We start from the raw sequence: 23,716 nt of genomic DNA on the forward strand, positions 1-23,716 counted from the left end.
GGCAGGGCAGGAGGAGAGTTTTGATGTTGTGCAATTGCTGCTCCTTACTCTGCAAGAAGATCTGATACAAGAATCTCAAGCAGAAGTGAAAAAGCCTTAGAGAGCATACCCTCCAACATTTCTTCAATGAAAATAGGGACGTCTCATTCCATAATGATAATTTTACTATTTATACCCACACATCTTACTGGGTTGCCACAGCCACTCTGCGCAGCTTCCAACACATATAAAAACATAACAAAACATTAAACATTAAAAAAACCCTTCCCTTTGCAGGAAGGTGGCTCAGATGGCTCTGGGGTTGGATAACTCCATATCCTCTAACATTTCTGCAATGAAAATAGGGACATCATAAGGAAAAGCGGGACATTCTGGGATTGAATCAGAAACTGGGACAGCTTCTCTAAATCAGGGACCCCTAGGAAATAGGGACACTTGGAGGGTCTGAAAGAGGTGGACTTCTGGCCCTTGCAAATATGAAAAGTGCCAGTGTTTTTTGTGACTGCATACATAATATTTTTGGAATGTAGGCTTCCGGGTTAGCGCGATCGACTAAATGTAAATGCGTGTTGAAGTTTGAGGCCTTGAGTAATTAAGGTGGGGCTTGCAGTTTGGTTATACATTGATGTTAATTGAATGATTTTGCAGGGATTAGCAAGTTCGTCCTGCTTTTTGCACTGAAAATGGAGGTAGCAGAACTTTCCCTCTTTTATAAACTTTATAAATCAAGTAAGTGAGGAAAATGGAAAGTGAAACTTGAACTGAGTTACTGAGAATTTAAAATATGGCTATGTTTTCATGGGAGGTATGTCTGTGAGTGTGTGTAAAGGGTGTATGGATCTGGCCCCTGCCACTGCTGGGACATAGCCCCCAACAACTTTCCATACACCCCTCAGCCTGAAAAGGTTCTACGTTGTGATTGGAGGAGTCCCCATATGTCATCCATTGGATCATACTGATGAAGTGAATCTTAATGTGTTAAATCTTTAAGGTGCCACAAGCAGACCTGCCAACTGTTCCATTTTAAAGTCAGTCCTGGCTTCTGTTTCTATCCTGGAATGTCCTGGTTTTTTTGGTCTGTAGCTCTGGCATTAGTGCCTGAGCAAAAGACACTCACTCTGGCGATTGTCAGCAGAGTCGCACCAAAGCGGCTTCTGGCTCATCACCATGTTGTGACTGTTGACGATCGCCAGAGTGCCAGATGAGAGGTGAGTGGGAAGGGTGGGGGCAAGCGTGAGTAGCACAGGTAAGCAGTGAGTGGTTGGGAAGGGCGAGCAGTGGGGGCGGGGGCATGGCACTAGTGGTGGCAGGCCAAGACGGCCTTGGCGGGGACTATCCCGTACCCGCTGAACTAGCCTGTTCCCCTTAAATTTGGTGGCAGGCACTGTCTATTAGCCTGTGCTCAGGTAAGATTCATCAGCCCCCCCCACACATATGTGGAATATGTGTGTGGGGTGTGGGGTGGGATTTGCCTTCCTCGGGCAGCAAAACATCTTGGGCTATCAATGCTGTGGCACATTAGGTCACTCTGAAAAAGGGCAGACTTGTCAGAAGAGCAAGGCTAGGCCTTGGCCTGTGAAAGAAAACGGTGTTAATCTCTCTCTCCCACTCTACCTATCTCTTCTCTCTCTTAGACACCACATCTGGTCAACCTAAATGAGGACCCACTCATGTCTGAGTGCCTTCTGTATTACATTAAAGATGGAATAACCAGGTAATAATGATAGTAACAATTACAACTTTGCCAGGATTAACAGAGAAGATGGACATTGATGTGATTTTCACCAGCAGTTTACATTCAAATGTCAACTGGAGGTGTCACAGACTGAATTTGGCACATCTTACCTTTTTGTATGTCTGCATGGTTATTTATAACATCTCTACATTGCCTTTCCAACTAAAGAAAACCCCCACTAGGCAATGTACAGCACAAAACATTAACAAATACTAAAAGTAGTAAAACACACTTAGTTACTCTCCAAGTCTGTGCATGCATATCTAGCAGTGAAGAAGAGGGAAAAGAGCAAAAAATATACCAAAATACAATGAGAAAAATGTACAACGAAAGGATGGATTATCCAAAACCATCCAACTATTTAGGAGCCAGAAAGTGGCAAAGCTAAAAGGATTTCACAGATCAAGTTTCTTCTTTCATACATACATTCAGCTAAGGCAGCCTTCCAGCCTGATGCCCTCCAGATACTTTGGACTATGTACCAGTTAGGGCTGATGATAGTTGTGTAGCCTGAAACATCTGGAGGGCACCTGGTTAGGGAAGGCTAGACTAAGGAGATCCATGTGTGGAAGCAGGCTTCCTCAGTCCATATACATATAATTTGCTGGAACAGTAACTATGAGTGTAAATCACACAAGCATCTGAATGCAAATACTGCCTAGATTTGCTTTCAGTGGGACGTGTATTTGAACCTCACCCACATTTTGGTAAAGGACTCGTTCTTAAGTACCTTTTTGTGTAAGTAGATCTGGACTAGGGCCTGAGTCATTGCCTAGAGGACATTTCAGAGCTGTAACAAGACTACAAAAACAGCCCTGCTCCTTATGGATATGGAGCAGAAGTGAGATCCCCAACAGGCCCTCATCTGAGAGAAGGTGCTCACTAAGATAGACTTGGCCCAGCCTGCTTAAGGCTTTCTATATAAACTGCATCTTGAATTGTGACTAGAAGTAAACCAATAGCTACTGCAGCTAAACAAGACTTGGTGTGTGTTTGATGCTTTCTGCAAAGGCATTCTTCTAGCTTTCCTGTCCATTGGGACCCTAATAGGGTTGGTCCAAGGAGCTCTGTTATTAATCAGAAAGCACCTAAAATGCTTTGCTGTTTTGAAAACCTCAGCAACTGTGTTTTGCCCCAACAGGGTTGGTCGAGAAGATGCTGAGAGGAGGCAGGACATTGTCCTCAGCGGTCACTTCATCAAAGAAGAGCACTGCATATTCCGAAGTGACACTAAGGCTGGCAGTGAAGGTATCCCCATACAGAGAGCCTCACGCTTTTTGGGCTTCCTTTTCTACCTAGTTAGAACTGAGCTTCTCTAACTCATTTGTCTCCATTACTGCCAATGGGTATGCAGAATGCCACTTTCTTCCTTACCTGCCTTTCAAATGGAGCACTTTGGAAAGTAGCTGCATTCGGAAGTGCTGTCTCTTTGCTTCTCAGTTGTATCAGCTCAGTTTGACCTCTGCAGGCTTTTAGCAATAATCACAACAGTCCTGCCACAAGACTTTTCATATATGTTGCCCTTGGTTGCTACAGAGCAACGATGGGGCACCTGTGGCTCTCCAGACATTGTTGGACTACAACTCACATAATAATTGATTGGCCATGGTGACTGAGGCTGATGGAAGTTGGAGTCCAAAATCTTCTGGTGAGTCACAGGTTCCCCTTCCCAGCATTAGAGGACACTGTCCCATTGAGTGTTAAAGTAAGATTCAACCACTAGTCCAGCCTGCATTTGTATATGTAATGGGGGAATGAGCATAATATTATCCTTTGCCTCAAGCAGCAAATATTTTTGTCCAACCTTATCCCTATAGCTCCTTTGGAGCCTCTGGGCCATATCTTGATGTGTTATTATGAACAGATACCTTCAAGCCTAAAGTATCATCTCTAACAAAAATTGTTTTTTAGAATGAAGGCATTGCCTTGCTTTCTGTATGTTGCTGCCCATCAAGGTTTAATGCAGAGGTTTTGGTTCCCCTCTCAGCAAGCTTATTGATTGTATTTGTAAGAAGATTGTGGGGAAGTTTGTTCTCTGTAATTCTCACACACTGTTTTATTCCCTGTCCTCTCCCAATTCCCTTTGTGCGTTTTCCATAGCAGTGGTGACTCTAGAACCTTGTGAGGGAGCAGACACCTATGTCAATGGAAAGAAAGTAACAGAGCCCAGCATCTTAAGATCAGGTAGGTTCATTCTCCAGTAGAAGGGAATCAGGAATAGGAGGAAAGTGTTGTAAGAGACTCAATGAAATCAGGTAGCTCTCTACCATGGCGGGATAGACTTGTGGAATCATAGAATCACAGAATTGTACAGTTGGAATGGACCCTGAGCGTCATCTAGTCCAACCCCCTGCAATACAGAAATTTCAATTAGAGATGACAGGTGGCCATCCAAACACTGCTTAAAAATCTCCAATGAAGAAGAGTCCACTACCTTCTGAATGAGTCCATTCCACTTCCAAACAGCTCTTATGGTCGGAAAGTTCTCCCTGATAAAATAATGCTCATGGAAATAATTTTCTGAAAGAGGGCCTCTTTGTCCCGAATGGACTGGTGGTTGAGCATGGTTTGTGTTGAAGTCATTAGGGACAGGTGAGTTGTATATGACATGAGACAGAAGCTTTGCAGTTGGACATAATTTCATCATCTTAGCAATGTGTTGATCAGTTTCTGGAATCCTATCCTATTTCAACCCCTCTAGTAAATATGCTCCCCTCTCTGCACAGGAAATCGCATAATCATGGGAAAGAGCCACGTATTTCGATTTAACCACCCTGAGCAGGCACGCCAGGAGCGGGAGCGAACTCCATGTGCAGAAACCCCAGCTGAACCAGTGGACTGGGCTTTTGCCCAAAGAGAGCTGTTGGAGAAACAAGGCATTGACATGAAGCAGGAGATGGAACAGAGGTGAGTGGAAGGAAGAATGCAGAAGAGCTCATTGACAGGGCTGCATAATTCAGAGGGTGGTAGCTCAGTAACATGCAGAGAATGTAGAGAAGGTCCCAGAATCAATGCCTGCATCTCCAGTTGGCAGCTGATAGGAAAGGCCTTTGCCAGAGAATCCTGAAGTCAGAGGAGACAATACTGGACTAGCTGGCAATGGTCTAAGTCAGTATAAGGCAACTTCACACTTACACACGAGAGAGGGCAGGGGTTGGATATGGAGAAGGTAACATGGCAGGGGAATAGGAAATGTAATGGTTCTCTGCAATTTTCAGTACTGCATGGACATTCTGCCATTCCTTTTTCTCTGTAGGCTTCAGGAACTGGAAGATCAGTACCGGAAGGAAAGAGAAGAAGCCAATTACCTTCTGGAGCAGCAAAGACTTGTAAGTAATAAACAGGTTGCTTTTTGCATATGTTACGAGAGTAGCATAAAGCAGACAAGTTGCACTGTAATTGGTAGGGGACACAATCATTTCCAGGATGTGACACTATATAGCACAGGGCAGACTTTAGGCTTGCAGGATCTACTGTGTATACGTTTTAGTAGTGTCCTGAGAAGCGGCAACTGGAGCCAAGTGCAAAAAATGTTTACTTAAATTAAAGAATTCTGAGCTCAGGAATTTGTTTTGAGTACTAGAGAGAATTGAGCTCACAGTTTTCACACACATCCATTCCCGGTCTGTGTGTGTGCCGCCCCGCCCCCCGCCCCCCATTTCTACAGTATAATTTAGAGGGGGGGGTCATTTTGTTGTTTCCATTATCAAACAGTTGGAAGTCAGACATCCCTGCTTTATCTACATAAAATCGATCTGCCCACCCCTGCGCTATACCACCTAAAGTGCAAGAGAAATAATGACTAGGATTTGCATCTCCCAGCAAGCCAGATTCTTATATAATCACATTTGTAAAAGGTCAAGAACTCCACATAATAGTCCCCACCTAATGTCCCACATTGTTTAAGATTATGAATAATCTATGTAGGTATGGTTTCTTATAATTCTGTCTCTCAGGAAACTTCACAATCCACTAAACTGAAATGGTGATTACTAAGGAAATGGAAAGTATTGATGAGGGGATGGAATAATTTCTTGGTTTTACCTGGACTCAGCACATAATATCAAAACTCAGGCAATAGGATTATTAACTGCTCATCTGTTTGCTCTTTTAGGATTATGAGAGTAAACTGGAGGCTTTACAGAAGCAGATGGACTCAAGGTATTATCCTGAGGCTAATGAGGAAGAGGAGGAACCTGAGGATGAAGGTAATAATTCATTGAAAAGAAAGAGCTATTAAACCTATCATTCAGTGAGTTGTATTCAGCTACTTATATTCGAATATAAAATGCAAACAAAATATTGTTATTTTGAACTGCTCACTCAATATATAGAAGTAATATATTGAAAAGGATTAGGCGGTGTTTTTTCCCAGGGGGTTCTCAAGGGCACCTCTTCTTCTTGTTAAAAAGTGTGGCACTTGCTGTAACAACTTCATTGTGAGTACTGGCACCTTTTTTTTTTGTTAAAGGAAAAAAGCACTGGGATTAGGTCTCTATTCCCATATATAGAAGCCTGATTATGTGGCATATACATTCCAGATAAGCTGCTTATACTGACTCAGGCCTTTGGCTCATCGAGCTGAATAATGTCTACAGTACACTGATTAGAAGTGGCTGTACAGGACAGGGGTCTGCTACAGTCTGGCTGTACCCAGTTCCAAGAACTAAATAAATATAAATACTGCATTGTTTAGTGGACTGCTCTGTTAGGATTGCTGTTTTGTCATGTTGTTGAATGATTGTGATTGCATAGTGCAAAAAGCTGTGTTTGTAAAAAAATTGTGCTTGTTCAGTCAGAAGCAAGTTTAGTCAGAGAAGAGCCAGGAAATCAAATATGAGCTAGAGCAGTCTTCCCCATCCAGTGCTCTCCAGGTGATTTGGCACCGAATTCAGCCAACCTGGTGCTCTAGTGGAAGTGCAATGGGGTTTTCCCCTCTCTCCTCTCCCCATTTCCCCCTTCCTCTAAAATCCACTCTGGACGGTTAGCAGAACCCCAGAACAGTGTACGGGGGAGGAGATGGGACCCTACAAGTCCCATCAGCCTCAGCCTGCACAGCCAGTAGTCAGAGATGATGGGAGTTGTAGTTCACAACATATGTGGGGTACAGTGCTAGCTGCCCCAGAACTAGAGGTTCCGGTAGGTATGAAAATAAATGCCAATTGGGCTCATGCAAACAAGTTGAGCAACCACATTGCAATAATGTCTTCTTGTTTCCTTTGGAGCCTTTGTAGGGGAGCTGCTGGGAAGTTAACTAGCTAGGGAATGTGGTTCACTGAAACCAGTCCTTAGAGTATGTTTTTTTCAAGCTTGGCACTCTAGAATGTATCCCAAGGTATTAAAAGAGTTTGGGGGATCTGTCTGAAGGCCATTGCACCCAGGATTTTGTTCTGCCCACCTGCCAGTGGGCAGTAGACCAGGCTTTCTCAAACTCGGCCCTCCAGATGTTTTTGGCCTACAACTCCCATGATCCCTAGCTAGCAGGACCACTGGTCCGGGATGATGGGAATTGTAGTCTCAAAACATCTGGAGGACCGAGTTTGAGGAAGCCTGCCGTAGACAGTTTGTTTGAGGAAAAGATAATGTGAGCTATAATCAAGGGGTGTCAGCAAGAACTTGCTCTTTGAAGAGAGTGACCATGTGGAGTGTTTATCTCACCAGTACCATGGACAGAGCGAGAGTTTGAGCAGGCGCTCTGGGCCTTCAGGAAGTGGAAATGGTACCAGTTTACATCTCTTCGGGATCAGCTGTGGGGCAATGCCATTTTCTTGAAGGAGGCCAATGCCATCAGTGTGGAGCTGAAGAAGAAGGTGAGCAGGTTCTGTCATAGTGACAAATGGTGATTGGCATTGTCTATTCTGCATTCTGTTACTGTTTCTTCAGATGAAATAGTATTCCAGATGGAACTGGGCACATACAACTGTACCCTCAACACCCTGCACTCCCCCACATCTACTACTGGAGGAAGTAGCATCCCCCTGCCCAATGGTGTGGCTGGCCCTGATTAATTGGTCATTAGCCATGACAGCTATATTGAACTTCAGTGTACAAACTGATAATGTCTCTGATTACCAGATGCTCTGGAGAACAGGAAAAGGCCATGCCAGATTTGTGAATGTCCAAAAGCATCTAGCTGTGATTGAAAACCAAACTAATTAAATGGACTTTTGTTTGATCCCACAAGGGAATTTTTATGGTTATTGAAATAACCAACATATAAATGAGAGGAGGGACACAGGGCTTTGAAGTTAAGAGAAATATTACATTGTTTGACTAGCAGTTACTCTTTAAAAAAAACTTGGTAGGGGGCGGAATCATAAGAAAAAGCAGCATTTTACCAGAGTATTTTCACCCAGGTCCATTAGCAAAAAAGTATCCTTGTATAACCGTTGAAAGGCAGTGGTGGTTGCTGCTGTTATTAAATTATTTAAGATATGAAATGGAGTGACCACAGACCAGCTGGCTGCAACTACAAGTGACCTGGATAAAGACAAGTAAGTTTTGAGGGTTCTTGTCTGAGTGAAAACCCTGCTATCATCATTTATATGTGGTGTGAGAGAAGAGGGTGCCCTGAGTAGTGACCTCTCTGCATGAGGAAGTACTAGCCAGCAACAATGACTCTTCCCTTCCTTTCCTTTCCAGGTTCAATTTCAGTTTGTGCTCCTTACAGACACCCTGTACTCACCTCTGCCTCCAGACCTGCTTCCTCCGGATGCTGCCAAAGACCGTGAGAAACGTCCTTTCCCGAGGACTATTGTGGCAGTGGAGGTGCAGGACCAGAAGAATGGAGCAACCCATTACTGGACTCTGGAGAAACTCAGGTAAGCAAATATATTTTAATGGGCAACTAGGTGGCTGACAGAAAGTCAAGGAACTTTGATTACCTGGAAGGAAGGTGATACAGAATATAGGATTATTGTCTGACATGGTAGTGAGCCCTCTTATTTCACAGTAAGCCAATTGTGCCCTTGACAAAGGGAGATACAGTCGTACCTTGGAAGTCGAACAGAATCCATTCTGGAAGTCTGTTCAACTTTCAAAACATTCAGAAACCAAAGCTCAGCTTCTGATTGGCTGCTGGAAGCTCCTGCAGCCAATCGGAAGCCACTGAAGCCCTGTCGGACGTTTGGCTTCCAAAAATAGTTCGCAAATCAGAACAGCCACTTCTGGGTTTGCGGCGTTCGGAAGCCAAAACATTCAATAACTAAGCTGTTCAAAAACCAAGGTACGACTGTATATCTATAAATGTGTTAATGTTGCATTCACAGGTTATTTTAGGACTTATATACATAAGCATTCAAGTATGCCATGATCTGGCAAGGTGAGTCGAGTATGGAAATGGGATTAAGTTTTGTGGATGTGTCAGCAAAATAACACAACCTGTGCCTGGTTTCCAAAGTATACTCCTTCCCAATACTACCTGAAATAGCTAGGTAAAGTCAAAAGATAAATTTTAGCTTATAGTCTCTGCAATTCAGGATGACCACCTTATCTTACATTGCTATTTGATGCAATGTGATTATATATGCAGAAATCTCATAGAAACCTTTTGACATGTATCAAAGCTAGATTGCATTTGATATGCCTCTGATCAGTCTACATTTTGACAAGTTCATCACCTGACCAAATTCTGATTTTTGCACATGCCAGAATAATCATGCATCCACTTCCTCTGAGCATGCACCTAGTGCTTGAGTGAAAAAGCCAAAATTCAGGATAAACAGGCTCCCACTATTGTTTGAGAAGCATTTTTTATTTGCCAGTCCCAAGAGAGATGGGAATTTCCCCTATGTATCAATGTGCCTCTAGTGAGCAGAGCAGGTTTCAGACCAGCTTTTGAGGACACACAGGTAAGATAATGGTTTAGGTGCAAGTAGCCCAGTGGAGAATTGCTTACTCAGTCACCATTGTGTGAGTTCATTTGTTTTCTCTGCCATTGCAGGCAGAGGTTGGACCTGATGCGGGAGATGTATGACCGGGCGGCTGAAGTGCCCTCTAGTGTTATAGAAGACTGTGACAATGTGGTGACAGGCGGAGACCCCTTTTATGATCGCTTCCCTTGGTTCAGGCTGGTTGGCAGGTGAGAGCTTTGATCTGTCAAAATATCATGCCAAACTGAAGAGACCCAAGGAAGGAAATGGCCCAAGAACTGATGTTGTGCTGCACAAGCATTCCTTCCACAGTTGGGTAGAGATTAGATCACACAACAAGATAATTGCACAGCATCTCGCCCTTTTTGTAGGGATCGCTTTCTGCTCTCCAGATTTATGTACTGGAGTGGGTTGTCTTCCCATTTATATCGGTGCAGAAGCTCTTTTACTGTGAGCTGCACATGCACGCACATATATGCTGACACAGCCCTTTCACAAAGCTACGCATGATGTCCAGTGCATGGTGTCCAAAGTTATGTTCTCTTTCTCAATACCATCACTGATGGCTGAAATTTCCTACAGCAAGGTCAAAAGAGGCTTTTAGAGCCTGGTCTTTCCATGATCCAGGATGGACCACCTTAGCTTCTAAAGTCTTAAATTGTAGCCCTTCAAGCAGGATTCCCTGCTTGCAGATTGTGACCTCTGGATTGGTGGGAACCATTACAAATAGATGCCATAGAGGACTGTGGCCACCCACCTGTACAGTATTACCATGCAGAAGATCCTTCTGGCTGGCTGTGGGGAGGTAATATGATCTTGTACCTGAAGAAAAAAATAGCTTGTAGGATGGAATGCAGCTAAGAAACCCTGCTGTAGGATTTGTACATTTGTGTGTGTCATTTGGAGTGTATCTGCCTATATACTGCCCAGTATATAATGTGTGTTATCATGTGCTTCCCATGCAACTGTTAGAAACAAATGTGATGCCACCAGCTGGGAATTGTTGGGGGCCAGGCAGAAAGGGTTTCCCATTGAATTTTAATAAATCTGGGTACATCTGAGGCATTATATATTCCATTGTCAGGATTCACAATGGAATTTCTTCCCATACCAATGAGTCAGAAGAACCTTATCAAACTCCATAGTTGTTTTGGTGAGAACCGTTGGAGGAATTCGCATCAAATTTATTGGATCTTCACCATTTTTAGCTGATGGCATTGGTGGCTCCTTTGTTAGATGTATCTGGCCTGGGAGGTTTTCCATTCCTTTCCCTCCTCCTTATTAACACTGCTGCTTGGTCTAAAAGAAAAGGCAGAGCAAGCCTAGTCTCTCTCTGTGTGTTTGGAATAGCTGGTGTTAACCTGTCTCCTATCTTGTTGTACTAACCTTAGTTCAGATATCTCTGGCTGCAACAGCTCTCCTATTTTCAACACATGCATGAGCGAGCGCATGGCTGATCTCACCCCCTCCCCCACCTTCTCGAACCCTGACTCCGACATCACCGAGCCTGCTGACGAGCAGCACGTGGGGAAGGAGGAGGAGGAGGATGACCTGGAGGAAGACATCTTTCCGGAGTACCCGCTGTATGATGGCCAGGATCCATTTTACGACCGCTCCCCCCTGTTCAGTTTAGTAGGAAGGTTGGTGAGGTCTTAGGAGAGCATGCTGGGAAGGAACTAGCTCTTTCGCATAAGAGACCTGCTTTCTGACATTGTTCCCATGTTAAGGCACTCAGGGACAGGTGAGCTCTCTAACAAGTTCCAGAAACGAGGGGGCAAAACCAACAAAACAAAAAAGCGAGGGTCTGAGCATACCTAAGGAGGAATCAGATATACTGTGAGAAAACTGGCAGGAAGACAAATGAGGGGATGGCTTCTGGAGAGGCAACAACTTAGACGTGAATATCCAGAACCTGCCTGCAGAGCTAAAGCTTCTGCAATTATGCGCCTTCTCTCAAGACTGTTTTTTTTTTAAAAAACGTATTTTATACCTATGGTCTCAAAAACAGGAAGATAATCTAGTTTCATTGTCTGCTCCTGTGCAGTATGATGTGAGGAGTGTGCATTTAATGCAGTTCCCTGATAATTCTGATCTAGGAGACATGGAGGGAACTAAGATTTAGCTCTAGAATAAAGGAACGCTAGGGCATCATTCCAGAGAGAAGGATAGTTGATTGGACTAGAATATAGAAACAGGAAATAAATGCTGAAAACATTAAGAAACTAGGCAAACTTATCTTGTTTGCATTGCTCAGCAAATGCTGAAGACTGGCATTTGGGGTATTTAACTTTGACAAAGGATAGAAACTAGGATTTCAGCACACAGGAGCAGTGGGTAGTGAATAAAGTTCTGGGAACGAATTCTGGAATATGCTTGAAAGTACAGTTGCTTTTGTATGGCCACCCAGCAGGGCAGCCCTGCCAGTAGGCAGAGTGAAGCAGCTACCTCAGGCAGCAAGTGCTGAAGGACAGAGCTGTGTATGCCATGTAGCCTGTTCTGGAGGACTCTGTCCCATTACCAGTCTTCAAGTAAGATTCAGCTGAACTGGAGTGGGATGCCATCTTGTCCTTCACCATAATGATTTGGGATGACCCTACCAACCAGTGCCATTTGTTGTCCCACCTAGTAAGTGAGTGAAGCTATTTCTGCTACATTACAATTTGGCAGAGAAAAGCACTGGAGAGAAATTATTCATTGAAAGCAAACATGGTTAGTTTTAATTTCCGTATTTGGCAGCGAAAGGCTTCATCCTTGTGCCTTTGGGACTGCAAATTGAGTTTGCTGTTAAGAAAGATATGATTCTTCATCACACTATTCAATTTTCTCACAAAGGCAGAAAAGCAACCACGTTCTGGCAATGGATGCATACTCTGTACAAATGAGGGGGCAGGATCCTACTGGGGTCCTTGCAATATCCTTGTCTGTTTTGCTCAGGCAGAAGCAAATATTCATAATTTTACCTTCAAAGCCCTGCCCTTCACGGGCCCACATTCATAAACCTGCACCTCAGAAGCTGCTCACTTTATACAGTACTAGGATTAATTTAACTTTGTATTAACATAGGGATCTTTCCTTGATATTTGGGCAAGAGGTCCTAAGCTTTAGTTTCCTCACTTTTAAGTAGGAGTCAGGAAAATGGGAGCCAGCAAGGGAGGAAAAGGGCCTAGAAAAGCCAGAGAGGGAGATTGGGGAAGAGTCCTGCAGTCTCAGACCGAAAGAGCTGGCTTCTTCCTTTTTTTCTGGGGGATTTGAGATTTTAAATCAACAAACAGGCCAAACTACCAAATAGCTCAATGAGGGAACACCCTCTCCCCCAATCCTGTGAACTGTTCTTGGGGGGTCTTTTGAGTCAGACAAAATTGACTCCCCCCATGCAGCAGCTGTGCCGTTCACATTTCTCATGAAGTGTGCTTTGATTGGATCTTTGTCTTTGATTTTTTTTCTTTTTCCTTATTATTATTATTTTTTTAGCTGCTGGCTCTATCTCCAAAGCTTTAGCAAAATTGGGGGTTATTTCACTTTTGTCTTCCTTTTGAAAGGCTTTTCTTTGGTCTGAGCATGCCATCTTTGCACCTCACCAATCTTGTGGTTAGTGCCTCTATCCTACTCTATTCTTTTAATGACACACAGCCTCTTTCAGCCTTCCTTTATCAATCCTTCTACCTCTTTGTCTCCTCCCAACGTCCCTGACTTGACCCCTTTCTCTTCTTACTGCTTCTGCCTCTCCACCTCTCCAGTTTGCCAGTTCCTTCATTCTTCTGGGTTTCAGGCCTGTTTCATAATGGGCCCTTGTTGGCTGTGACCATAACAGCACTTCAACAGATGTATGCCTCCTGCTTCCTCTTAGCCATCCAGTTTCAAAACAGGACATTCCAGACCTCATATGAAGAAGATGAAGATTATGCTGAATAAAAGAGAGACTAGATTTGAGAAGGTGATGTTATCTGCATTCTTTCAGAATATCTGCCCATGGGTTTTGAGCATCAAGGAGATTTGCAGTTCCAAGGAAGTTTGTGGGTACATTGATTTTCTCTAGGCCAGGTGTGGGGAATCTCTGGCCCATAGGCCTGATTCAGTCCACCAGGCCATCCCATTTGGGTAATGCTGTTCTGTACAAAACAGCACTTTGAAAGGGACTTCTCAAGACCTGGAATTTTGATTACTGGGTCTTACCAAGTGCTTTTCAATGCACTGTGCAATACATGTGCAAGGCAAAAAAGTCACCTGACATCAGGTGATTGACAGGTGACCAACCCACCTGCCAGATGAAGTTCCCAACCCCAGCTCTAGGCATTTCTTAACCATGTTATGGGCAGGCCCATTTACTGCTGCTTGATTGATGCTGTCTGGAAGGATACATGGAAACTTGCCTCTTGTGTAAAATCAATCAAACTAAAAACCCCAACTCAAATACAGCTGTTGTTGCTTTCTCTTCAAACAGAAAGCAAAGAATAAACTGATACTTTCTTCTTAGTAAGATTCATAATGCTACAGGATAATGCTATTCTAATTCTATGCTATGCTGTTCCTAAGAGTTCAGAATTTGGGGATGAAGGAGAGATAAACAGAAAGGAGAAGGTAAAATAAATAATGGCTTGAGGCCAATAGGATTCATATTCTGAATGTCCCAGATAAATTCAGCTGTGTCATTTTTTTCAGTGACTCAACCAACTTAAAACAAGTCTAGTTGTTGCCATCTTTTTCTCCACTCACTGGCAGCCACTTCCAACATGATGCCCTCCAGCCAGCATAGCCAATGGTTAGGGGTAATAGTAGTTGCAGTCTAGCAGCATTTCAAGGGCACCGTGTTGGCTACTCCTATTAAATAATAACCTATTTTATCAAGGATGTGAGCTGTGTAGAATAAGTCCATACTTAGATTACATTGGTCATTTATCTTGTCTAAAGAAAGCAATTTCTGGTTTCTTAACAGTTCTTTCTTCCAAGCACAGACCCCTATTTGTGAGTATTAGGTGAGCTGTCACTTGTTCACAAGATTTAAAGTTAAAGTGTTAATCTGCAGAGGAACTTTTCAAAATATTAAGGATCATGCTCATCCACACATTTCCCAGAGAGTCACACTATAAACTGATTCTGATGTAATATGATCATTTTTAAACTATTCTTATGAGCACAGATTTAGGAGAATGGCTTGAAACAATGACAATTGTCGCATATGTTAGCGGAAAGCATTTTCATAGTTAAAAGCCTGATTGCAGTATAGATATATTTCAATTTTGATTATTTTGCTAAGACCAAGGGGAAAGCATCCCTGATGTTAGTTCCTGGTGCATATGTATGTCTTTCCTATGTTAAAAAAAAATGCAGAGCAAAAATTCAGTAGCAGTTTAAAAGGTTTATCAGTGTTGGCAACCTTCTTGACAAATTTATGGATGTAGTTGTTGAAGTTCATCTATGATATATGTTGGTTGAAGAAATGCCAACACGTTTATTGGTGACATTACTAGTCATGCCACCAAGAGAATGGAATTGCTTCCAGATTGAGGCCGGTGCATTTCTCTTTCACAGTTAGATGGGAAGTGAATAAAATATGAGACTTAATATACCCCAAATCAATGCCAGAATGCCCATCATTCCCTACCAACAAGTTCCGAGACATGTATCATCTGGCTCCGTGGGACTTATTCCTTCTTTCTGTTAATGTGACCAGCCCCCAGTCATTTAACTAGTTACTTCCTATTGATTCCCATGACGTGAACAATTATAGTAATACAACATATTGTATACTATTATAATAATATAAATACTGTAAGGCTGTTTATAAATTTCTAATCTTGGATGGGTTCTTTCTTAATCTCTTAATATGTGTTTATTTAATAAAGTTATTAGTCTGGTAGATCATTGGAACAACAAAGACAATATATCTTAATTTCAGCAAAGAATTTGAAAAGGTCTCCTATTTTATCTTGTTGACAAGATGAGAAAATGTTGGTTGAGTGATATGATACTGCTGCTAAGTGAATTCATAGTTGGTTGAGCAATTGTACCCAACAAATGCTTACAATACTAATGGCTCAGCATAAACCTGAAGTTTTGAGTGGAGTGCCAGAGGACTGTGTCCTAGGTCCTGTGCTGCATAAAAGTTTTAGAAAAGACTTGGATGAGGGAATTGTGGGATGCTTGTCAAACTTTAAGAAGACACGTAACTGAGAGGGATAGGTAATATCAGAGAAGACAGAAACAAGGTTCAATGTTATTGTCACAGGTGGGAACACTGGCCTAAACTAAAACCAACATGAAATTCAATATAAATAAACATATATTGCTATTATTGCAAAAGTGATCAGATAAAAATTAACATTACTGGAATGTTTGCTGAAATAATAATAATATCTGCCTCACATCTGCTGGGGAGATCTTCCATAATGCAAGAGCTATTGCACTGAGTGCTCCTTTCTCAGTAAAGAGGGATTTGAGTATGGGTAATAAGGCACATCTAAAAGCTCAGCCAATGACAATCTCAGTGATAATTTCTAGCGGCTCTAGCCAACCTATAGGGAGTAAGTACCCTGGTCCCACATTGTTTAGAGCTTTGTTCACTAGGACTAACATTATAAAGCTGACCTGATAGCATACAGACAGCCAGTGCAATTCCTGCAACAAAGGTGTTACATGCTGTTGGAAAGTCCCTCCTGCCAGGAATTTGACATGCTGTACCAGCTAAAGTTTCCAGACCCAACCCAGGGGTAGCCCTGCATAAAGCATGTTGCAGCAATCAGGTACTAACAGTGCGTGATCTACTGTGTGTAAGCTATTGCGGTCCAAGAACAACCAAAGCTGTCTTACCAGCCAAAGCAGGTGTAGGTACTCCTGGCCACTGAAGACACTTGTGCGTCCAATGATAATGCTAGCTAGGTCCAAGAGCACCCCCTGACTATGAACCTGTTCCTTTAGAGCAGTGGTGGCCAAACTTTGCCCTCCAGCCGATTTTTGGACTACAACTCCCATCACCCCTAGCTAAAAGGACCAGTAGTCAGGGGTGATGGGAACTGTAGTCCCAAAACAGCTGGAGGGCCAAGTTTAGCCACCACTGCTTTAGAGGGAGTAGAACCCCTCCCAGTGCAGGTAATTGACCAGTTTTCCAGAACCACACCCATAGAGCCTTTATCTTGCCCAGATTCCTGCTCAGTGTATTGACCCCACCACTGAGTCCAGTCATTAATCTAGGGCCTGCATAGCCTCTCCCAATTCAGATGTTGCGGAGAAATAGACCTCACTAGGAGACACAGGTATCTGGCTCCATGCATCTCACACTGAGTACTACCTCCAACTTGACCCTAATGACCCTGGGTAGCAGCCATTGGTTGCAACAGTACAGCAGCAGCAGTAAACTCCCCTCCCAAAAAACAACTTTCACTGTAAATATTTAAGCATAGGCTACACAGGTTCATGTCAAAGATTCAATATCCGCCATAGATTATAATTTTTATTAAATGTCTTCTCCAAACTGAAATAACCCAAGCAAAGTAAGTAAGTGTGTGTGTGTGTGTGTGTGTGTGTAGAGACAGGAAGAGAGGGGAAGGTGGGGTTCTATTTATATCAAGGATATTGGATACTGCCCCACCCAGTTCATGGGTTTATTACAAGGATGGTACTTGGGGAACCATCTGTGCCCTAAGATTAGTGGGTGGAATGAAGCTGGCTGCAGCATATTATACTCTTTATGACAGGTGGGAAGGTTGTAGTCTTCCAGATACTGCTAGATTCCAATTCCTTGCCATCACTGACCATTGACTGTGCTACCAGGGGCTGATGGGAACCCAAGAACACTTGGAATACCACAGGTCTCCTTCCCCTGCTTTAAAGGCATGTTTCCTTTCCACGAAGGAACTCTGATTAGTTGACAGCTCCTTTGAAGCAGGCCTAAAATTCAGCACAATTTGTGTCTCTCAAGTCCTGGGGAGTTTTTCCTCTCTAGAAGGAACCTATCTCCTTCCTTCCTTCCTTCCCTTTTCTTCCCCACCCCTCTGCTTTCCCTGCCTTAAACCTCTAATCCTCTTTGTCTTTGCTTGTCCTCTTTTCTGTCCCTTTTGCCCCACTGTTACTCAGCAGCAGGACCTTGGACGAATTACAGCACCCAGGGTACTAGTTGTCTAGTCTCTCCTGCCAGAGGTCCTTTTCCTAGTTTCCTTCTTGCACCAGCACCGCCCCCTCCCCTCCCTTCAGCCATGGGAGATGACAGAACGAGAGGTACGCTATGCTAGCGCTCACTAACTCACTACACTTTCGCTTCACTGCTCAGCACAGGAACTCTGTTCTAAGCACGCTGAATTCCCCCTCTCTGTCCGGCTGGCCATGGCTGCCTTTCTTTAGTTTTGCTTTGCAGCACCATGTTGTGATGTGAGCGGTGAACTGTGGTCCCAGCTACCATCGGCTATGGAGTATGTTTGGAGAAGCTCGTGCGTGAGGCGCAGTGACCACTCTCCTATGTCACTTTTCTTTCCAGAGCCTTTGTGTATCTCAGCAACTTGCTGTATCCTGTACCTCTGGTGCACCGTGTCGCCATTGTCAGCGAGAAGGGGGAAGTGAAAGGGTTCCTGCGTGTGGCTGTTCAGGCCATCTCAGGTAAGAGGTGGCTGGAGATGGAGAAGGAGGGACAGCCGAGGCTGGCCATCTCCAACCTGGTGCTCTCCAGATGTTTTAGGCTACAGCTCCCATCATCCTTGACCATTGGCCATGCTGGCTGGGGCTGATGTGAATTGTAGCCCAAAACATCTGGAGGGCATCAGGCTAGAGGACTTGCCTGTTCTAGGCACTTGCATTTATACAGCCATTCCCTCTTCTCCTGGCAAGCAGCTCATTTTTAACAAGGGCTTGAGAGCAGAAGAGCCCTTTGCCTTTTGTTGGAATTATTAACTAAGGTACATAGTGTTTAGTACTAAGGGGAGGGCTCTGCCAAATCACCTGTTGCTATTCACCGTGGGTAAGGCAAGTCCTTTGACCAAAGACCAGTTCATACATAATTTGATTAGGCAGCATTTGAAGGGTTACAACTGAATGTGTGAACTGACTCCACTGAAGAGTATTTTATTTGAGGTGATGTATAAGTTTTCTTTGTGGTACTTGATCTCTAATGCCTTCTTCACACATTTATATTGTTTTATTTTTATATGATTTTATAAACTGCATTGGAGGCAATGATTGCCCTTCCAAGATAGTGTGCAGAATTTCATAAGGTGTAAATATATGATCATCCAGTCATACTCCCTTAAAGCTGAGCAGTAGCAATTAATTAATCACAGTGATTAATAGAAGGTGGACTTAAAAATGATTGAAGATCCTGTCTTCTGAGAGAACAAGAAATAGGTACAGCTCACCACTTCTAGTTGCAGTCATCCAGTGAAGCATACACATCAAGTGAAGAATATACAGCAGCCCTGTGTTTCAGCCTTTGTAGGTGATACATAATAACACCGGTCCCTGGAATTCAGGCCAATTGAGAAGCTTCTAGGGACCAGGTTGAGTCCATCCAATTGCCTATCCCTACCTTATATACCTTAGTTATTACACCAGGACAGTGTAATATCCCAAGCTAGTATGCTGTGAGCTTCTTCCATGCATAACCCAGACATGCAGTATGGTTAACATCAAAAAATATGGGGGAGTGGGGAACTGCTGCTACATATGCTGTTTTTCAAGTGCAGAAATCACTGGTATGAATCCTCAGCGTCCATTGTATTTCTGCACCAGTTGGGTTCACCTTGATCTATAGGAATGAATGTATATCCTATCTCTATCTATAATTAGTACAAACATAGGCACATTGTTTCAAAGATTTCTAGGGTTATTCTGTATTGCAGCATGTCACAGCTCATGCTGTCATATTACTGCATATATTGATTTTACTGAATTCATACATAACCATCTACACCTTTGCAACTATAACAGAAGTGACTCTGTGTTTTAAATAGTTGTTCTATGCCCAGAAGACTGTTCCTGGACTGTGTAGGTGTGCCTTCTCTGCATCCTGTTCATGTATAGACTGGGTGTTTGTTATTACTCTATAAAATATTTTAAATTAAATGTTTACATAACATATGTATTTCAAAGCATCGTACGGAGAAATGCACAACCCCATGTCTCTGTCATACAAGGAAAGAGCAATTTAAGCATATCCTGCAAAATTTCACAGGGAGCCATCGGTCAATGAAATAAAATGCAATGCCTTATAAGCCAACTGCATTTCTCTGGAGGTGCAGTCACAGTTGTGCTGGGCTAAAATAAGGACAGAGCAGCTTGGCCAGAAGATTGTAACTTTGATGGCAAAGAGATGGATTAATTGATGCTTTCTGTTTCCACATTTTTCAGCATCATGCTTAATTTTAGCAGAGGCATTTGCTCTTCCTTGATGTAGTGAGACTTAGACCATCTACTGTTTGACTTCCAGTGGTACCTTTCCTCATTCATTTGGATGATTCAAGGTGCATCCAGACAACCAACCATCCCCACTTTTTATATTTCTTTCCTCACAGTGTGGCTGGATAATGGTATTCAGAGAAGAAATTTACCACATGCAAAAATAAACGTGGAGTGATGCCAGTCCAAATGCAACCACACTTGGTGGCTGACTGTATTTGCCCTGTGCAGTTCCCTAGCACCTTCTTGTGGATTAGAGTGTTGTGCTAGGAATGGGGAGACCCAGGTTCAAATCCCCCCTCAGCCATGAAGTTCTCTGGGTGACTTTGGGCTATTCATTGTCTCTCAGCCGAATGCACCTTGCAGGGTTACTGTGAGGATTTAATGTGAGGGGGAGAACCTTGCATGCCCTCTTGAGATGCTTGGAGGAAAGGTGGGATAAAAGTGTACTCATAAGAAAATATAAATGTGAAAAGATAAGTGAGCAAAAGTGCAATCCTAGGCATTTCTACTGAGAAGGGAATCCCACTGAGTCCAATGAGGAAGTGGATATAGGACTGCAGCTTAAGAGTTCCTGGCTATGGCTCTCAATCTGTTGGGGAGTCTGAGCTTCTCTTTCCTTACTATAACCTCTTCATGCCTTCCTGTTTCCAGCTGATGAAGAAGCACCAGATTATGGCTCAGGAGTGCGGCAATCTGGAACAGCCAAAATTTCCTTTGATGATCAGCACTTTGAAAAGGTATGCTATGAAAGGCAGAACTAGCTGAGCATCATCCCAGATCGTTGATCACACTCAGCACTTGGACCCAAACCTAACTGGTTATAAATGGTTATTAATTAACCAATTTGCTGTGCAGATTCAGAAGTTTCAGAGGGCTCAGTAATGTGGCAAAGTAATGTTGGTCTCTAGAGACTACTTAGAGTCTGAGTTACAACAAAGCTTGTTGTCTCTTCTGTTTTAAACTACCCTACTCAATTGTATGCCATACCTGCTGTTCTTTGTAATTTATACCCAAAGCTAAGCAAAAGATGGCCTAAATTTACATGAATTTACACATATTAACATATGGAAAACAAAGCAGGCTGGTTTGTTTTTTTCTGAGTGACATGGAAACATTAGCGACCTCTGAAGACTTAGATTTCAGCCCAGATTCTATGAAATGTTTGCTATTTAGCAGCAAATACTATACCAGATTATTATTGATAAATATAAAGCTCTGTACAAGTTTTTTCCTCTCTCTCTTCCTTGATCATATTTATATTTTATTTCTACCTTGTCTGAATAAGAGAATACAGTATGATACAAAAACAGAGAACAAAAGGAGAGACACAATATAAGGGACAGAAGAAACTCCAACAGCCCTGCTAAATTTCAAAACATTGTGAATTAACATCTCCTACAATTAACTACAGTTCTCTACAAACTTAATCAATTTAGACAAGAAAATATCCTGCCTATAGGTTTGATCCTTAAATATAATATAATGAGATAATTTGGCAATTGATGTATAATCTCATATTTTGTTCTGCCATTTTTAATAGATGGCGCTATGGCTGTTTATTCTCTTGCTTATAAAATTCTAGCAGCTGAGAAGAGATAAGTTAGTCTATATGTTCTCATCTTACTGAACTCTTTTAAGTTATTTAATAATGGAACTTCATAGCCCAGGAGTTCCTCTCTTCTTAGATCAGCTGGTTTCACTTGCATCTTGAGCTTGACTTTGCATTTCCCTAACCTCACATTTTTAAAAGGAGAAGGGCAAAATACACCACTGCAAGGGAAACCTAATGACACCACCCAGAACCATCATACATTTATCTTGTATTCTTTTCCTATCCTTTGTTTCCTTATACTGTAGTTCCAGTCTGAGTCCTGTCCTGTGGTGGGAATGTCCCGCTCTGGAACTTCACAGGAGGAGCTGCGTATCGTAGAGGGACAGGGACAAGTAACTGACATAGGACCATCTGCAGATGAAGTCAACAACAACACCTGTGCAGGTGAAGGGGGTTTTTTAGGTCAGAAAGGGGTTGAGGAACTGTGTGCATAGCTGCAAAAGCCAAAGATTTGAGCCCATTTTTGGAGCTCCTCATAAAGAGCATTGGAAAGAGCTACATCAACAGCCACTCTATATTTTCTTGTGGTTGAAAACAGTGAAGCAAATGAGATTTAAGAAGAATAAGAATGTTTTTAAAAAGATAAGGCTTCCAGGACACTTCCAGACCATTGCTATTTTGGGGTGGGATTCAGTCACATGCCAGGACATTCAGGTTGCACAATTAAAGTTCATTTGGCACTCTTGCTCAACAAACCCGCTTCCCCTCGGAATCTGACTTTCTGCGAGGAAAGTGACTGAAAATGCATGGAAAGTGTGGGATAACATTTGCTTGACACTACACGGTATCACTCGGAATAAATGCTCAATAAACAGTCAGTGTTTGCAGACTTTGTCCAAACAAATCAGTATGAATGCACAGTAAACAGGTTGTCTGGAAGCAAAACTTAGTGTGTGTACTGATAGAGAGAGGAAAAACATTGTATTGTGTGGTCATGTTTCTGTTATGTTTGATGTGCTTTTTCCTGGCATCACTCCCACTAACACTAATGCACTAATGGTGCATGCTGACAAACACAGAGCCCAACTAGGCCACTGAGAAACAATAGGGAGGTATCAGCATTTTAGGGGAAACCCTCATGTTAACAGAAGTACATTTTTTTTAAAACACACACACGGAGGCAACCTTTTCCCCAAACAGTCCAATGAGAACTGAGTATGCTCAATAACTACAGAATATTAGGTTCCAGTAGGAAAAGTAAACAGAAAACTGGTGTGAGAGAGTAGAGTGCTCTGACTGAGCTTGTTACAGCTTTTGCTATCCTGGAGGAAAGTTAGCCTGATAGCAGGAAACGTGAACAGGAATGTTCCTACTAGGAGATGATTACACACTACACCATTTTACTGCAAGTTCCACTTGTGAGAATTAGGAACCTAGGAGGCTGCTTTCTACCAAGTCAGATCTTTGGCCATCTAGCCCAATATTGTAAACACTGGCTGGCAGCTGCTCTCCAGGGTTTCAGGCAGGAGTCATTCCAACCCTACCTGGCAAAGCCATAGAATTCAGCTGTTGTGCCCACCGTGCTATTTTGTACAAGAAAGTCCACCAATGGGACAAGCAAGCTTTTTCCTTCCAGTGTCCAGGACGCCTTCTTCTGCTCTCACTTTGATGTGTGCACCATTTAGGATATGAGGAAGCATCTGCTTTATACCAATGAAGAAATGTCCTTTATAACTTTAATATTCTATTTCTCCAGCCACCCCTGAGGATCTTCTCCTGGACAGTTCAGAGAAGTCTGTGGTGGATGGGCCTTTAGAGGCAGCCCTTGAGCACCTGAAGCTGGGCAGCATCTTCACTTTCAGAGTGACAGTTTTGCAGGCATCTAGCATCTCAGCAGAATATGCAGACATCTTCTGCCAGTTTAAGTGAGTTACAGTCTTTCCTTCTCTTTTTGCCCTTTACCCATTTCAGATAACCTTAGGAGATTGTGGTTTCTCCTCCCTTTGCCCTTCGGTGGCTATCCCATTCTTTTCAGATGGGAGAACCTAGATTGAGAGAAGTTGATTCCTGACAGCCAAAACGTTTTAGCATTTAAAAGGCTAAAGGATGAAGGTTAGAGTAAAGATATCAGACCTTCCTTTGGTGGAAGCCATTAATTATTACAGGAGAAGAGGAGGA

General features: G+C 42.9%; 1 protein-coding gene across 22 annotated transcripts in view; it reads left to right on the forward strand.

The window, feature by feature from the left end:
* KIF1A (kinesin family member 1A) overlaps positions 1 to 23,716 on the forward strand; it is a 114,023-nt gene that overhangs the window by 53,853 nt on the left and 36,454 nt on the right. For 10 of the 22 annotated variants that reach the window (XM_081912422.1, XM_081912402.1, XM_081912403.1 and 7 more), the window contains 13 exons: positions 1,635 to 1,714; positions 2,877 to 2,983; positions 3,839 to 3,919; positions 4,462 to 4,642; positions 4,992 to 5,064; positions 5,850 to 5,943; positions 7,397 to 7,545; positions 8,378 to 8,556; positions 9,678 to 9,815; positions 18,074 to 18,192; positions 20,638 to 20,723; positions 21,844 to 21,982; positions 23,295 to 23,463. In XM_081912422.1, the coding sequence (XP_081768548.1) occupies positions 1,635 to 1,714; positions 2,877 to 2,983; positions 3,839 to 3,919; positions 4,462 to 4,642; positions 4,992 to 5,064; positions 5,850 to 5,943; positions 7,397 to 7,545; positions 8,378 to 8,556; positions 9,678 to 9,815; positions 18,074 to 18,192; positions 20,638 to 20,723; positions 21,844 to 21,982; positions 23,295 to 23,463 (1,595 nt within the window). Of the gene's footprint in view, positions 1 to 1,634; positions 1,715 to 2,876; positions 2,984 to 3,838; positions 3,920 to 4,461; positions 4,643 to 4,991; positions 5,065 to 5,849; positions 5,944 to 7,396; positions 7,546 to 8,377; positions 8,557 to 9,677; positions 9,816 to 10,997; positions 11,247 to 18,073; positions 18,193 to 20,637; positions 20,724 to 21,843; positions 21,983 to 23,294; positions 23,464 to 23,716 lie in introns of all 22 variants that reach the window. The other 12 variants (XM_081912401.1, XM_081912412.1, XM_081912417.1 and 9 more) reach the window with 2 other exon arrangements.

Source organism: Podarcis melisellensis (genome assembly GCF_964234715.1).
Source record: "Podarcis melisellensis genome assembly, chromosome: 5".
Taxonomy (NCBI): domain Eukaryota; kingdom Metazoa; phylum Chordata; class Lepidosauria; order Squamata; family Lacertidae; genus Podarcis; species Podarcis melisellensis.